At 42.9% G+C, this 14,856-nt stretch overlaps 1 protein-coding gene across 2 annotated transcripts in view; it reads left to right on the forward strand.

Annotated features, from left to right (window-relative positions):
• LOC115113136 (echinoderm microtubule-associated protein-like 6) overlaps positions 1-14,856 on the forward strand; it is a 91,717-nt gene that overhangs the window by 47,814 nt on the left and 29,047 nt on the right. For both annotated transcript variants that reach the window (XR_010461677.1, XM_029640427.2), the window contains exons 9-18: positions 1,507-1,763; positions 3,336-3,548; positions 3,729-3,899; positions 4,185-4,291; positions 5,616-5,734; positions 9,392-9,578; positions 9,707-9,812; positions 10,012-10,105; positions 10,467-10,567; positions 10,857-11,059. Coding sequence is in view for 1 of the 2 variants with exons in the window: in XM_029640427.2 (XP_029496287.1) it covers positions 1,507-1,763; positions 3,336-3,548; positions 3,729-3,899; positions 4,185-4,291; positions 5,616-5,734; positions 9,392-9,578; positions 9,707-9,812; positions 10,012-10,105; positions 10,467-10,567; positions 10,857-11,059 (1,558 nt within the window). In the remaining variant the exon portion in view is untranslated. The remainder of the gene's footprint in view (positions 1-1,506; positions 1,764-3,335; positions 3,549-3,728; positions 3,900-4,184; positions 4,292-5,615; positions 5,735-9,391; positions 9,579-9,706; positions 9,813-10,011; positions 10,106-10,466; positions 10,568-10,856; positions 11,060-14,856) is intronic.

The raw sequence follows: 14,856 nt of genomic DNA on the forward strand, positions 1-14,856 counted from the left end.
ATGCAAAATAGGCTACTTTGATGAATAGCCTACATAGCCTATAGATCAGATCAAGGAGCCAAGCAGACTACATTGCCCCCACGGCTGCGGGAAGGAATGATACTGGGCATCTCAATTTTCAGGTAATACACAAGCTTGTTAAATCCCGGAGCGTATTACAAGGAGCCGCCCATTTTGTGACAAAAAAGTACATTGCAACACTAGCGTGTGTATTTACCTTAAGTGTCTTTTCCCCAGTGGAAGCTCACAGTAGTCAAATGGCCATTTAGGAAAATAATTTAATTTAGGAAATTAAGGAACGTTTTTACTTTGGTTAGTTAGCTTTCATAAGTACTTGCATTTAAAAAAAAACTTTGGTTGGGTAGCTTTCATAAGTACTTGCATTATAGCAAAGCTGGCAAAAGTATTTCCAGCATCAAACTCTTCAGATACATCTCGTAAAGAAGGGCCATAAAGTTATGCAACCCAGCCTACAGTGCCGCCATGGGCCGAAACCTCTGGTTTTAACAGCCTTCAAATGAGATGCTGAATTCATCACTTAAAGCCTGACTGAAGGCCCCAGTTTAATTTACTCCCCAGCAGATTCAGTTGGTATGCTGGCACTTTCCATTAGGTTATAGTAAATTGGTCCGCAGCGCTGTTAATCAATACGTTTTGAAGTGGCTAATCCTCACTCTGCACTTTGAAGTGAACAGTGCTCCTGATTTGCATTTAGTCTATCGGAAAAGAACGGGTTTACAGCATTAGGAGCAGCTTTTTATGATTGGATGAATTTATGTTGCCTGGGGCTGTGTTGTGTTGTGCTGTATGATTTTGACTGAGAGCTTGTGCGTTTAAAAGGGTTTGACTTGTTACTTTGAATTTTTATCAACCTCATCGTTGAATATAGCTGTTTGAGACACACTGCACTGTATACATTGATATTCCCCATAGGTTATTCCCTATGATTACTGTTCACCATATATAATCGTCAGGATAAGGGACAAACATCACTGGCACTATGATTCACAATTACAGCACATTATAAGAATACGAAGCCACACTGTCTATACGTCCTGTGATTACATACTTCCTTCCACCTTTTGTGATCGTACCAACATTAACATTACCAGAGAGCAATTTAGACAGAAAAACATAATTATGTCCCTATCTAAAATGACCCTTGAAATATGAGTTAATCAAGTCTGGGCCCGCGGAATTGCTTTTGGGTGGGCGCAGCAGGTGTGATAAGACTGTGGTGGTTCATTGTAATGCGTCCTCCTCAGAGAGAGACAGCAGGAAGATGAGTTTAGTGGCGAGGCTCCCTCTCAGTGTTTCAGCTGGCCTCAGAGTCATTATGACAATGAATGGGCCCAGTCCATCTGCTGCTGCTCACTGTTGGTTAGATAGATGAGCTAGCCAGCCAGCCTCCTGCCTAGAGCCAAGGGATTCACTCTTCTTTTCCCTCCCTCCCTCCCTCCCTCCCTCCCTCCCTCCCTCCCTCCCTCCCTCCTCTCTCCCTTCCAGGGACATGACGGAGGTGGTGCACATTAAAGACAGGAAGGAGGTGATCCATGAGATGAAGTTCTCTCCGGATGGCAGCTACCTGGCCGTGGGCTCCAATGACGGCCTGGTGGATGTGTACGCCGTGGCACAGCGCTACAAGAAGGTGGGCGAGTGCAACAAGTCCTCCAGCTTCATCACCCACCTGGACTGGTCCATCGACAGCAAGTTCCTCCAGAGCAACGACGGTGCGGGTGAACGCCTCTTCTACAGGATGCCAAGTGAGTGAATCACCACCACCAGCCGCCACCACGTTTTGGCAACGTTGTGACAATGTTGTGCTTTGGCAGCTTGGCTTTGCTTTTGATAGATTCTGCTGTCACTTTGAGAGTGACTCACTTTGCAGAAAAGCAACGCTTCATAATGACAAAATTGTCCCTGTGTCTCTCTGAACTAGGCCATGATAACCATGGTATAACTCCTATTATCTCAGCTTACTGGGAACACTATCCGTGATTGAATCTGATGTAGCGGTTTCTTGTTTCCTTGTTGTGAGAAGGCACGTAAACAGATCACACAGCAATCAGCTTGACAGTAAACAGTCATTTGGTCCATGAATCGAAGGTGGATCACAGCTAGCTTAGCGCCACGCCAAACAAGCCATTGTTACACACACACACACCAGCAGCACCAATCATCACATCACATCCGGCTTTAACATCAATGTGTTTTCTACTTATTTGTCTCTTCTGTCTGTCACACAGGCAAGGCTCTTCCCAGGCAAGGCTGCTTTCTAGGTGGCGCTGTCTAAAACTCTAGTCAGCTGCACAAGCCTCCCAGCCACTACATAACCACTGTCTGCACACACACACACACACACACACACACACACACACACACACACGCACACACGCACAAACACAAACACACACACCTCTCTCTCTCAAACTACACTACACTGTTTTTGGAGAGCTGTGTGAAAAGCCCTGTCAGAGTGAGTGACTCAGCGTTGCTCCAGGGTGTTTAGTGTCAGCAGGCAGACTGTCTAGACTGACAGTCAGGAGTGCAACAGGTTATGCTGCAGAGAAGACAGGAGAGAGGGGAAAAAATAGTTTGGTTGCTACATTTTCCTATTATTTATTAGGGAAAATATTTGACATCACAGGGTAATTTCTTACATTTACCTCAAACATATTACTTCAATGTGTTTGTTTATTTGTGTTTCCTGCTTCACTTATCTGTCTTTTTAACATTGCATTATTTTGCAATTATAAAAGCCAAGGGAATATTCTCTTAGAAAGTCAATTAATTACGATAATAGCATGTCGTCAATCAAGTGTTGAAGCATGGTAGATTTTCTCATTTCACTTGTCCCATAGGGATTCTAGATAGCTCCCTCTTCCCTGGGGGTTAGACTAACAAACCACGCACATGCACATGCAGTGACACACACACGCGCAAGCACATACACAAATATTCATGCTGAGGACCCTAATTAAAAAAGGAGCTCCACAAGTGATGCAAGCTTCGGACAGAAAAGGGCTCCCGGCTCGAGGCTTTGTTTACGTTGCTATTTGGTTTATTTCTTGCACCAATTAAACCCCTCATTAACACAGGAACAGGGTGTTTGTTTGTTAACACCTTCAGTCTCATGTTTATGTAACCTTTACATACTTGTTGAGTAAACGTATTGCCTTTTAGTTCCTGCTAAGAACCTTAGCAGCTAGGTTAGTAGAGTTGTAACAGAGACAACACTATTTAAAGGTAATATTATTTACGCACAACAAGCTGGTTTTACAAGATACATGCATTCTGCCAATGTTTGTCATCCATCCTACTTTTCTCCCCTGAAGTTGGGAAGCACCTGACCACTAAGGAGGAGGTAAAAGGGATCCACTGGAGCTCGTGGACAAGTGTGATTGGTCCAGAGGTGAGTGGGATCTGGCCCAAGTACACCAACATCAGTGACGTCAACTCTGTGGACGCCAACTACAGCAGTGCTGTGCTGGTTACTGGAGACGACTTTGGTCTGGTCAAACTGTTCCGCTTCCCCTGCCTAAAGAAAGGTCAGTAAATGTCTTTGTTCTAAATATGCAACATGCCATTTTTACTTTGGAGTCATTACAATAAAAAATACATGTGTACCCATGCAAATATAGAATGATGAGATAGGGAATTATGTTGAACACACTCCCCTTCTCTCATTTCATTTTGACTAGTTTTTCTTTCCCTGATGTTGTGAACAGGGGCAAAATTCAAGAAGTACATTGGCCACTCTGCCCACGTGACCAACGTACACTGGTCTCACGACCTGCAGTGGGTGTTGACCACCGGAGGGGCTGACCACTCTGTGTTCCAGTGGAAGTTCCTGCCTGATGGCATCATGAACGGAGGACTGGAGACCAATATACCACAAGGTACGTACAGTATTTAGCCTGAGGAACCTGGGGGTTTGATTTCAGAATGTATTGTATGGTTCTAATGAGAGATCCCATATTGTCATGTTGAGCTGGTGCTGAAGTGTCCTTGGGTAGATTTGTGTATGAAATATTATTTCATATGATGAATCTACCTTAGAGTGACTACAGTACACAATATCCATGCTGTTGTCAAAAGCCAATGTAATGACTATGTGAGTGATTGTTGCAGCAGTGAAATCAGTTTGCTTGCTGCCACTGTCTCCTGGTATCGGTTCCCTCTAGATGGCCATGCAGACTCAAACAGTGAGGAGTCTGACTCTGACGTGTCTGATGTCCCGGAGCTGGACTCTGATATTGAGCAGGAGACACAGATCAACTACGACCGACAGGTGGGTGTGTGGAGCTTACAGACACTGGAGGGAGTCCTATATGGGTCAGACAGAAAGTGGGTGAAATCAGGTTGAAGATGATACACGATATGAGGGACATTGAGAAAGTTCCATATGAGGAACAGGGAGAGTGTCTTACATGATGCAGAGAAAGAACGAGTGTCAGTACAGTTGTGGGATCTTAATTTGACCAGTTTGTTCGAAGTAATAAAATAATAAAATCATTTTAAAAGTTATCATTTCTTATCGGAAATTTGTTGTGATAGACTATAGTTTAGTTGTGAGATCTAGTGAGAAAAAGAGAACTGTGGGTTTTTAGTGAATTTATGTAAATCACGAGGCTCATTTGAATTTCCTGCGGCACAGGGAAATGATCTGCGACAACAGGGTAATCACATGAAGATGCTATATTCATATATGAGAATGACAGTTGAATGAAATGAGAGGAGAATATGCCCCATTTAAACTGGTGTCTGAAAAAAAACATGAGAGCCAAGAGAACACACTACTCAAGGCTTAAACAATACCCTGTTTAAATACCCTACAGTAGAAGAGGCAGAGAGAGAATAAATTGTTAGAACAACCCACATTAGTCAGTGTAATCTGAATTGGAATGGCCCGTTGTTAGTCAGAATGCCTCCAGCCATATACTGTATGAGGATCCTGAGGCATCCTGAAAGTCAGTGAAGGTGCCGAGTGGAGATATTCTGATATTGATTGATGTTAGCAGAGAGAGGCTGCGAGGCGGACGGAAGGGGAGATAATATATTCAAATAGCAGAGTGCTCCTATCAGCAGCTTTGTATGGGATCAGCGCTGACTGAGACTTTATTTGTCGGAAAACGCCTGGGTTGCCATGGCATCCATCACATGCCTTATCTCCACTGGCAGCTGGATCTGCATTTGTTGCCGTGACGATGCGGGTTGGTGCCACACGGAGCGCTGCCATGTGTGCTCTGGAGATACATGGCCGGCTGTGCCAACACTGCTTCATGACAGATCAATGAGTTGCCTGTTTAAAGTTTAAAGTGTGGGGTAAAAATATTATTGTCCCTGCATCTCTTAAGACTTCATTTTTGTCCTCATGCAACACTTTTCATTTTGTTGATTGTTTGTTATTTGTACTATTTCATATCATGGTTCGGTAAAGCATATGATGTGTTGTAGGAGCATGAAGTCAACATGATCACCATTCATGTTATTTAGTCAACCTTAGCCGCTTGGGATTGTGGGGAAAGTGGATGATAGCGGGTTGACATGATGTACAATATGAGGGACTGTTGTTGTTGCAGGTGTAGAAGGACGACTGTGTGTGGTTGTTTCAGGTGTATAAGGAGGACCTTCCCCAGCTGAGGCAGCAGAGCAGAGAGAAGAAGCAGCAGGTCGGCTCCCTGAAACGCCAGAGAGGGCCAGATGAAGCTCTTCGTCTGAAGTTTGTCCACGGGTAATGGGCTCTTATGACAGGTCTTATGGGTCTCATTTTGACTGTGTTACTGAGTGTTCATCAGAAAGAATGTGTTTTAGGTGTCATCTTTTCAATGTCAAATTGGTTGAGATGACACTCAACCATTTGGAATGGCGTGATAAGGACAGATGTCTTGCATTGAATTGAGAGGAAATCGTGTGTTTCCATCGCGATGAAACAATCTCTCTCTCTCTCTCTCTCTCTCTCTCTCTCTCTCTAAAATTGGCCTGTCTGTGTCAGCTGTTGGAATATGCAAATCCCTTTTCAAAGCTGTAGTATTTCAATCATTTTTGCAAAAAAAAATTCAAGATGTGTGAAGCAGTTAACATTACTGATTCAGCACGAGCAGCCATTAAATACTTCCCTGTAGCAGCTCTAATACTCCCTCAGTGTCCTTTCCTTTTTGTAAAACTTAAAGACCTCACAGTGGGGGAGGCAGAAGTCTTTCAGTGTTTGAGCGATGAAATAAATGCTGCACATTTGATTAAAATTCCCCACGCCGGGTTTATTAGACACTCTTATATAGGCCATGTAGGGCCTGAGACAGCATATGAACTTTTATGCTTTTATTTAGAGTACCTTTTAGATAAGGATCCTTACCTTCCCAGTTTCAGAAAAATAGCCGTCTTATCTTAACATGTCATTTTCCCTAGTCAGCTTTACAGAAACACCCAGGCAACTCAGTCAAGGAATTAATTGACATTTTTGTTTCAGTATACAGTCCATTCCGGAAAGTATTCAGACCCCTTGACTTTTTCCATATTTTGTAACGTTACAGCCTTATTCTAAAATGGACTGCGTCTACACACAATATCTCATAATGACAAAGCAAAAACATGTTTTTAGACATTTTTGCAAATGTATTAAAAAAACTGAAATATCACATTTACAAAAGTATTCAGACCCTCTACTCAGTACTTTGTTGAAGCACCTTTGGTAGTGATTACAGCCTCAAGTCTTCTTAGGCATGCCGCTACAAGCTTGGCACACCTTTATTCGGGGAGTCTGTCCCATTCTTCTCTGCAGATCCTCTCAAACTCTGTCAGGTTGGATGGGGAGCGTTGCTGCACAACTATTTTCAGGTCTTCAGAGATCTTCGATCAGGTTCAGGTCTGGGCCACTCAAGGACATTCAAAGAGTTGTCCCGAAGCCATTCCTACATTGTCTTGGCTGTGTGCTTCAAATCAAATCCAATCAAATTGTATTGGTCACATACACATGGTTAGCAGATGTTATTGCGAGTGTAGCGAAATGCTTGTGCTTCTAGTTCCGACAGTGCAGCAATATCTAACAAGTAATCGAACAATTCCACAACAAATACCTAATACACACAAATCTAAGTAAAGGGATGGAATAAGAATATGTACATATAAATATAAAATATAAAATACAGTATATACATCTGTGATGAGTAGTGCAAGATATGTAAACATCATTATTAAAGTGGCATAATTAAAGTACATTTGTTAGAGTGGCCAATGATTTCAAGTCTATATGTAGGCAGTAGCCTCACTGTGTTAGTGATGGCTGTTTAACAGTTTGATGGCCTTGAGATAGAAGCAATTTTTCAGTCTCTCTGTACCAGATTTGATGCACTGACCTCACCTTCTGGATGGTAGCAGGATGAACAGGCAGTGGCTCGGGTGGATGTTGTCCTTGATGATCTTTTTGGTGAGTGAGAGGTTGTTTTCCTGACACCACACTCTGAGTGCCCTCACCTCCTGCCTATAGGCTGTCTTGTCGTTGATGGTGATCAAGCCTACTACTGTTGTGTTGTCTGCAAACTTGTTGATCGAGTTGGAGGCGTGCATGGCCACACAGTCATGGGTGAACAGGGAGTACAGGAGGGGGCTGAGCACACACCCTTGCGGGGCCCTATTTTGAGGATCAGCGAAGTGTAGATGTTTTATCCTACCTTCACCACCTGGGGGCGGCCCGTCAGGAAGTCCAGGACCCAATCGCACGGGGCAGGGTTGAGACCCAGGGCCTCAAGCTTAAATGAATGCTGAGCTGTGGTCAATGAACAGCATTCTTACATAGCTATTCCTCTTGTCCAGATGGGATATGGCAGCGTGCAGTGTGATGGCGATTGCATCGTCTGTGGACCTATTGGGGCGGTATGCAAATTGCAGTGGGGCCAGGGTGACAGGCAAGGTGGAGGTGATATGATCCTTGAATCGTCTCTCAAAGCACTTCATGATGACAGAAGTGAGTGCTACTGTGCGATAGTCATTCAGTTCCGTTACCTTTGCCTTATTGGGTACAGGAACAATGGTGGCCATCTTGAAGCATGTGGGGACAGCAGACTGGGATAGGGAGAGATTGAATATGTCCATAAACACACCAGCCAGCTGGTCTGTGCATGATCTGAGGACGCGGCTAGGGATGTGCTGTTGGAAGGTAAACTTTTGCCCCAGTCTGATGTGCGGAGCGCTCTGGAGCACGTTTTCATCAAGTATCTCTCTGTACTTTGCTCCGTTCATCTTTTCCTCTATCCTGACTAGTTTTCCAGTCTCTGCTGCTGAAAAACATCCCCACAGCATGATGCTGCCAACACCATGCTTCACCGTAGGGTTGGTGTCATGTTTCCTCCAGACGTGACGCTTGGCATTCAGGCCAAAGAGTTCAATTTTGGTTTCATCAGACCAGAGAATCTTGTTTCTCATGGTCTGAGAGTCCTTTAGGTGCCTTTTGGCAAACACTAAGCGGGCTGTCATGTGACATTTACTGAGGAGTGGCTTCTGTCTGGTCACTCTACTATAAAGGCCTGATTGCTGGAGTGCTGCAGAGATGGTTGTCCTTCTGGAAGGTTCTCCCATCTCCACAGATGAACTCTGGAGCTCTGTCAGAGTGACCATCTGGTTCTTGGTCACCTCGCTGACCAAGGCCCTTCTCCCCTGATTGCTCAGTTTGGCCCTGCGGCCAGCTCTAGTCTTGGTGGTTACAAACGTCGTCCATTTAAGAATGATGGAGGCCACTGTGTTCTTGGGTACCTTCAATGCTGCAGAAATGTTTTGGTACCCTTCCCCAGATCTGCGCCTCGACACAATCCTGTCTCAGAGGTCTACGGACAATTCCTTCTAATAGCTTGGTTTTTGCACTGTTAGCTGTGAGACCTTATATAGACAGGTGTGTGACTTTCCAAATCATGTCCTACCAATTGAATTTACCACAGGTGGACTCCAATTCAGTTTCAGAAACATCTCAAAGATGATCAATGGAAACAGGATGCACCTGAGCTCAATTTCGAGTCTCATATCATAGAGTCTGAATATTTATGTGAATAAGGTATTTCAGTTTGTCATTTTTTATTTAAAAAAATCTGCTTTCAGTTTGTCATTATGGGGTTTTGTGTGTAGATTGATGAGGAAAAACATTTCTTTAATACATTTTATAATAAGGCTGTAACGTAAGAAAGGTGGTGAAGGGGAAGGGTTCTAAATACTTTCCGAATGCACTGTAAGTGGCTTTCACTCCCCTTAATATAGTAGAATTATGTTTATTGGTGTGACCTATTTCTGTGTGTGTGTGTGTGTGTGTGTGTGTGTGTGTGTGTGTGTGTGTGTGTGTGTGTGTGTGTGTGTGTGTGTGTGTGTGTGTGTGTGTGTGTGTGTGTGTGTGTGTGTGTGTGTGTAGGTACCGTGGCTACGACTGCAGGAACAACCTGTTCTACACCCAGGCGGGGGAGGTGGTGTACCATGTGGCAGCGGTGGGCGTGGTCTACAACAGAGAGCAACACAGTCAGAGGTTTTACCTGGGCCACGATGATGACATCATCAGCCTGACTGTACACCCGCTCAAAGACTATGCAGCCACTGGACAGGTACACATGTAAAATCACCCCCTCCCTCCCTCTCTCTCTTCTCTCTCTCTCTCTCTCTCTCTCTCTCTCTCTCTCTCTCTCACACACACACACACTGATCTTAATCACCTCTTCGTGAATGAATCCAGGTTGGCAGGGACCCAGCCATCCATGTGTGGGACATCCAAACCCTGAAGTGCTTCTCCCTGCTCAAGGGCTTTCACCAGAAAGGCGTTTGTGCCCTTGATTTCTCTGGTATGGCTATGTATTTTCCTGGGCATGTAACTTATGTCATTATCAGAATTTAATATCAATACCAGCCTATTGAATGATCAAAGCCCATAATGCTTCCTAATTTAAAAAAATCATATTTTGTAAATGTGTCGTCCATGGGTGTTCTGTCCCTATGTCTGTTAAGATGTCAAACTAAGAGTAGCTTGTTGTTTCTGTGCAGCGGATGGGAAGAGCCTGGTCTCAGTGGGCATTGATGAACACCACTCTATCATCGTGTGGGATTGGAGGAAGGGGGAGAAGCTGGCCACCGCAAGGTACTAAAAGCTTTTTCACACCGGCTGATAGCTACTATTTGTGTGATCAGTGGGGGTGTGCATTTAGACATTTAGAGTTATTACAAAAACACGTTTTTATAGAATAGTTCAGCTAAGCTGGGTTCAAATTGTAATTTTTTCTTTCAAATACTTTAGCTGCGCTTGAATTGAGCTTACCTGGCACAATGGAACTTATGGTATAGTCCTAAAAGTCTCAGGTTTGTTGTCTTAATGATAACACATTTGTAGAATCAGTTAGAAGTTTTTTCCTGACCACATTAAATGACCAGGAAAAACTTAGGGCTCCATGTATTTGAGCTGACAGAATGTGAAGTGGATATTCTGTCTCTGTTATTCCCAGGGGACACAAAGACAAGCTGTTTGTGGTGAAGTGTAATCCTATCCTCATGGACAAGTTGGTCACAGTGGGAATCAAACACATCAAGTTCTGGCAGCATACAGGTGTGCCCTCCTGTTCTCCCTGGCTGTCTCTCTCATACCATCAGCAGTGTTGGGGAAAATACTCTGAAAATATAGTTTACCAAGCTACCAATTACTTCACACGAGACAAAAAATCAGCTACACTAAAGCTACCCTTAAGAAAAATATAGTTCCATAGGTGTTTTCACACAGGAAAGTGATCCGCCCTGTAATTCTTCTTATGAACAACTATTTAGCTTGTCAGGCATGGTATGTTTATTGAAATCAATTAATGTATGCCTGAGTTTCTAATGGTGTGCTGTCTCTGAAGGTGGGGGCCTTATGTTCAAGCGAGGCATCTTTGGGAGCCTGGGGAAGCTGGAGACGATGATGTCCGTGTGTTATGGTCGGACAGACGAGCTGGTATTCTCTGGAGCCGCCACAGGGGACATATATGTCTGGAAGGAACCCATGCTGCTGAAGACCATCAAGGCCCACGACGGACCTGTGTTCGCCATGTACTCCCTGGACAAGGTTCTGTACTGGATATCAGCCCTGTCTGCTATCAACGAACTGTTGGTCAACTAGTTTCCGCTCATCTTATAATCATGATCTCAATAATCATAATATAATAATAAGATCATCATCTTTATTGCATGGTTATTTTGACCAATGACAATTGGGAATGGCTCTATTCTGTACTCAGTGGCTTCCCAACACCCACTTTGTAAATATTTCAGCCGGTACCTATTCCACAAGTTACCACCGGCTAAATCTATGACGTTAAAATGCCTATTTACTCTGTTCCATCTGACTGTGCAATCCACTTTCTCATCAGCCCAGCCAGGCAATTTATAAACTTGATCTCCACTATAAAAAGTATCTAGACATTATCTCACATTTCAATAATAGTGATAATGCCCTCGAAGTCGGTGTTTTGAGGATATATTGGCAGGGGTTTGCCGGCCCTCTGGCCTAACATGCCAATATATCCTCCAGACACTAGCTTCAATGGCATTATCACTTAAATATAACAAGTTACCAACATATTCAAATAATGATTGACATATTTTAATTAAAAACTTTATTTTGATGAATATATATATACTATTTCATCCTTCTACAAAATACAGCCCCGTCACAAATCTAGGGCTGCTAACAAAGCCGGCTGATCGTTCGTTCAATCGGTTCGGTTGACAGAGATGCAACCCAGTCGTTCAGTCTTTTTGTTCTATATCTATGGACGCCAGCAAGTCGTTCATTCTAAATGTTCCATAGCCATACTGGCTGGTAATGTTCTTATCTCTTGCTTGCTAGTGAGCCAACTATGGCCAACTTACAGTCAAGTCAGCATTTGCATTTGCTGTTTTCTAGTGACATTTATTTGGATAGATCCACTACATTGAGCTAATAATGCGCGATTTCGCCTGGTGTAGAAAATGTCCTCTCTAGTCAGGACACTGTTATTCAGAGGAGGTAGCCAACAACACAACTAACACAATCACTTCGAACTGAAGCTGAAAAGACCGCAAACTAGCTGCACTTTGTTCCGTTTGACCTGTTTTCTATTGATAGTTCTTTGTATATATCCATAAAAATTATGAAGATTCATGATTTCGACTGGCTGGAAAAAACTGCCTGCCCGTCTGTCTCATCCCGACTCCTGACACGTTCATTACTATGGGACAGCTGGAGATCGAATTTGAATATTGATACAATATTGTAAATGTCATAGAGACAGACAGTTCAGCATAGCTATCTAGTTAGCAAAACGATTCTCATTTCTTGCTAGCTAACCAAATGACACCTGCATCTCTAGCTGTAGCCACCGAAAAACAGTGAGGGTAAAAGTTGATCACTCACCCACTCCTCCAATGATATGACATCCTCCCAGCAGCTAGCTAGCTAACGGTAGGCTCTGTGCTTTTAGCTTGCTAAATGAATAGCTACATAATTAGATACACTGACCTATTAGCCACGTTATGAGCATGACTGACTTGTGATCATTGCCCTTGCTAGTATTATTGTATTGACATTCTCAGCCTTAGTTACATTGGTCCAATTTTTGTCCAAAACATTGAGTCCTTTCAAACTGTAACAGTGGTGGAGGGGCCTCAGTGGAGGCTGCTGAGGGGAGAAAGGCTCATAATAGTGACCGGAATGGAGAAAATGGAATGGCATTAAACACCTGCAAATCATCTGTTTGACCAAGAGAGACTGGCATGCATATTATTTATAGTATTTACCTCAGCCCTCTGACTACAATGAAGAGCAATACGTGCTGCTCTGTTTGGGCCAGCTATAGCTTAACCTGTTTTTTTGGAGTGTGGTGTCAAAAAAGCATAGCATCTCTTTATGACGGACAGACCTCTCCCCGTCTTTACAACCATTGAATCTATATGTTCTTACCATGACAGTTTACAATCTAAGGTAACGCCAAGTAATTTAGTCTTCTCAACTTGTTCAACAGCCACACCATTCATTACCAGATTCAGCTGAGGTCTAGAACTTAGGGAATAATTTGTACCACATACAATGCTCTTAGTTTTAGAGATGTTCAGGACCAGTTTATTACTGGCCACCCATTCCAAAACAGACCTAAACTCTTTGTTAAGGGTTTCAGTGACTTCATTAGTTGAGGTTGCTGATGCGTATATGGTTGAATCATCAGCAAACATGAACACACATGCTTTGTTTAAGGCCAGTGGCAGGTCATTGGTAAAAATAGAAAAAAGTAGAATGCCTAGAGAGCTGCCCTGCGGTACACCACACTTTACATGTTTGACATTAGAGAAGCTTCCATTAAAGAAAACCCTTTGAGTTCTATTAGATAGATAGTTCTGAATCCACGATATGGCAGAGGTTGAAAAGCCATAACATGTGTTTTTTCAACAACAGGTTATGGTCAATAATATCAAAGGCTGATTGATCACAAAGACAACAGAAGCTGCCTTCACTATTCCAGCACCACTTCAACTTCAACATTTCAACATCATCAAATCACCTCTGCTTAGTCTAATACAGGGACAACTTAAAGATACAAAAAAAAAAAAATTTAGTCCAAGCTAAATATCATGTGGCTGTCCATCGTTCTAATTTCTGTGTGTATGTGTGTGTGCGCGCTCGTTCATGTATGTAGAAAAACATGTTGACTCACCCTACTTGTAGAGAAACGCCAATGCCATCCTCCTCTCTTTCATGTTGACGAAACAGTTTATCACTCTGTCATACAGTACACGCTTTTATTTTTTGTTGTCCAAGGCTACCTGGCTAAAATGCTTGCTCGCTAGCCTAACTTCCATTCATGGTCAGCATTAGCTAGTTAACATTAGCCTTCTACATCTAGCTACATATTGAAATTCCATCCTCTCAGGCCAGAGGCACAACAATGTATGAATTAATGGTTGGATCAGAATCGCTGTTATAATCATTGACCAGTATGGAGAATGAAGTAAAATCACAAGTCCAAATCTTTATCTCCATCTAATTTAGGAAAGGGATGATTTTAGCTAGCAAGGCACCGGAGGATAACAACACAAAGATATGCAACAATTCAAGTTTTTCTGTCAATGATGTATACTCCCAATGTGAATTAGTGATAGGAGTGATGCCAAAATCCAAGCTGGCTTCCTTTGGCACATTTTTTTGTTGGCTGCTTTTCCAGCCAACAAGTGCTCAGCATATGTTGAAACTTCTTCAAGACGATTGGAAAAGCATTCCTTGTGAAGCTGGTTGAGAGAATACCAAGAGTGTGCAAAGCTGTCATCAAGGCAAATGGTGGCTAATTTGAAGAATATACAATATAAAATATGTTTTGATTTGTTTAACACTTTTTTGGTTACTACTTGATTCCATATGTGCTATTGCATAGTTTTGATGTCTTCACTATTATTCCACAATGAAGAAAATTGTAAAAATAAAGAAAAGCCCTTGAATGAGTAGGTGTGTCCAAACCTTTGACTGGTACTGTATATGTGATGCTTTTCCCGAAAACTTTCATCAGAGAAGTAGCCTTAAGGAGGATGTGGGAGGCCATTCCTGGTAGAGACCTCCGCTGAATTCCTGATGTGTTGTTGTTGTTGCTGCTGCTTCAAATCCTTGACAGGCCCTGCCTGCTAATAGAATAGTAATTGTAATTCCCTGCTGATTCTGTGTGTTGGGAAAGATGTCAGCGAAAGACAGTATTTTTCATTTGTCTTCCATCCATACTTTCCTCATGCACTTCATCATCCAACACTACATTCTCAGTTTCAAGACAAACTGACCCCCTAGCATACTTCAGCAATTCAGACAGACCTCTTGAGAAGATGTCAGGCAGAAGATTAGTGTAG

Source organism: Oncorhynchus nerka, linkage group LG28, assembly GCF_034236695.1.
Source record: "Oncorhynchus nerka isolate Pitt River linkage group LG28, Oner_Uvic_2.0, whole genome shotgun sequence".
Lineage (NCBI taxonomy): Eukaryota > Metazoa > Chordata > Actinopteri > Salmoniformes > Salmonidae > Oncorhynchus > Oncorhynchus nerka.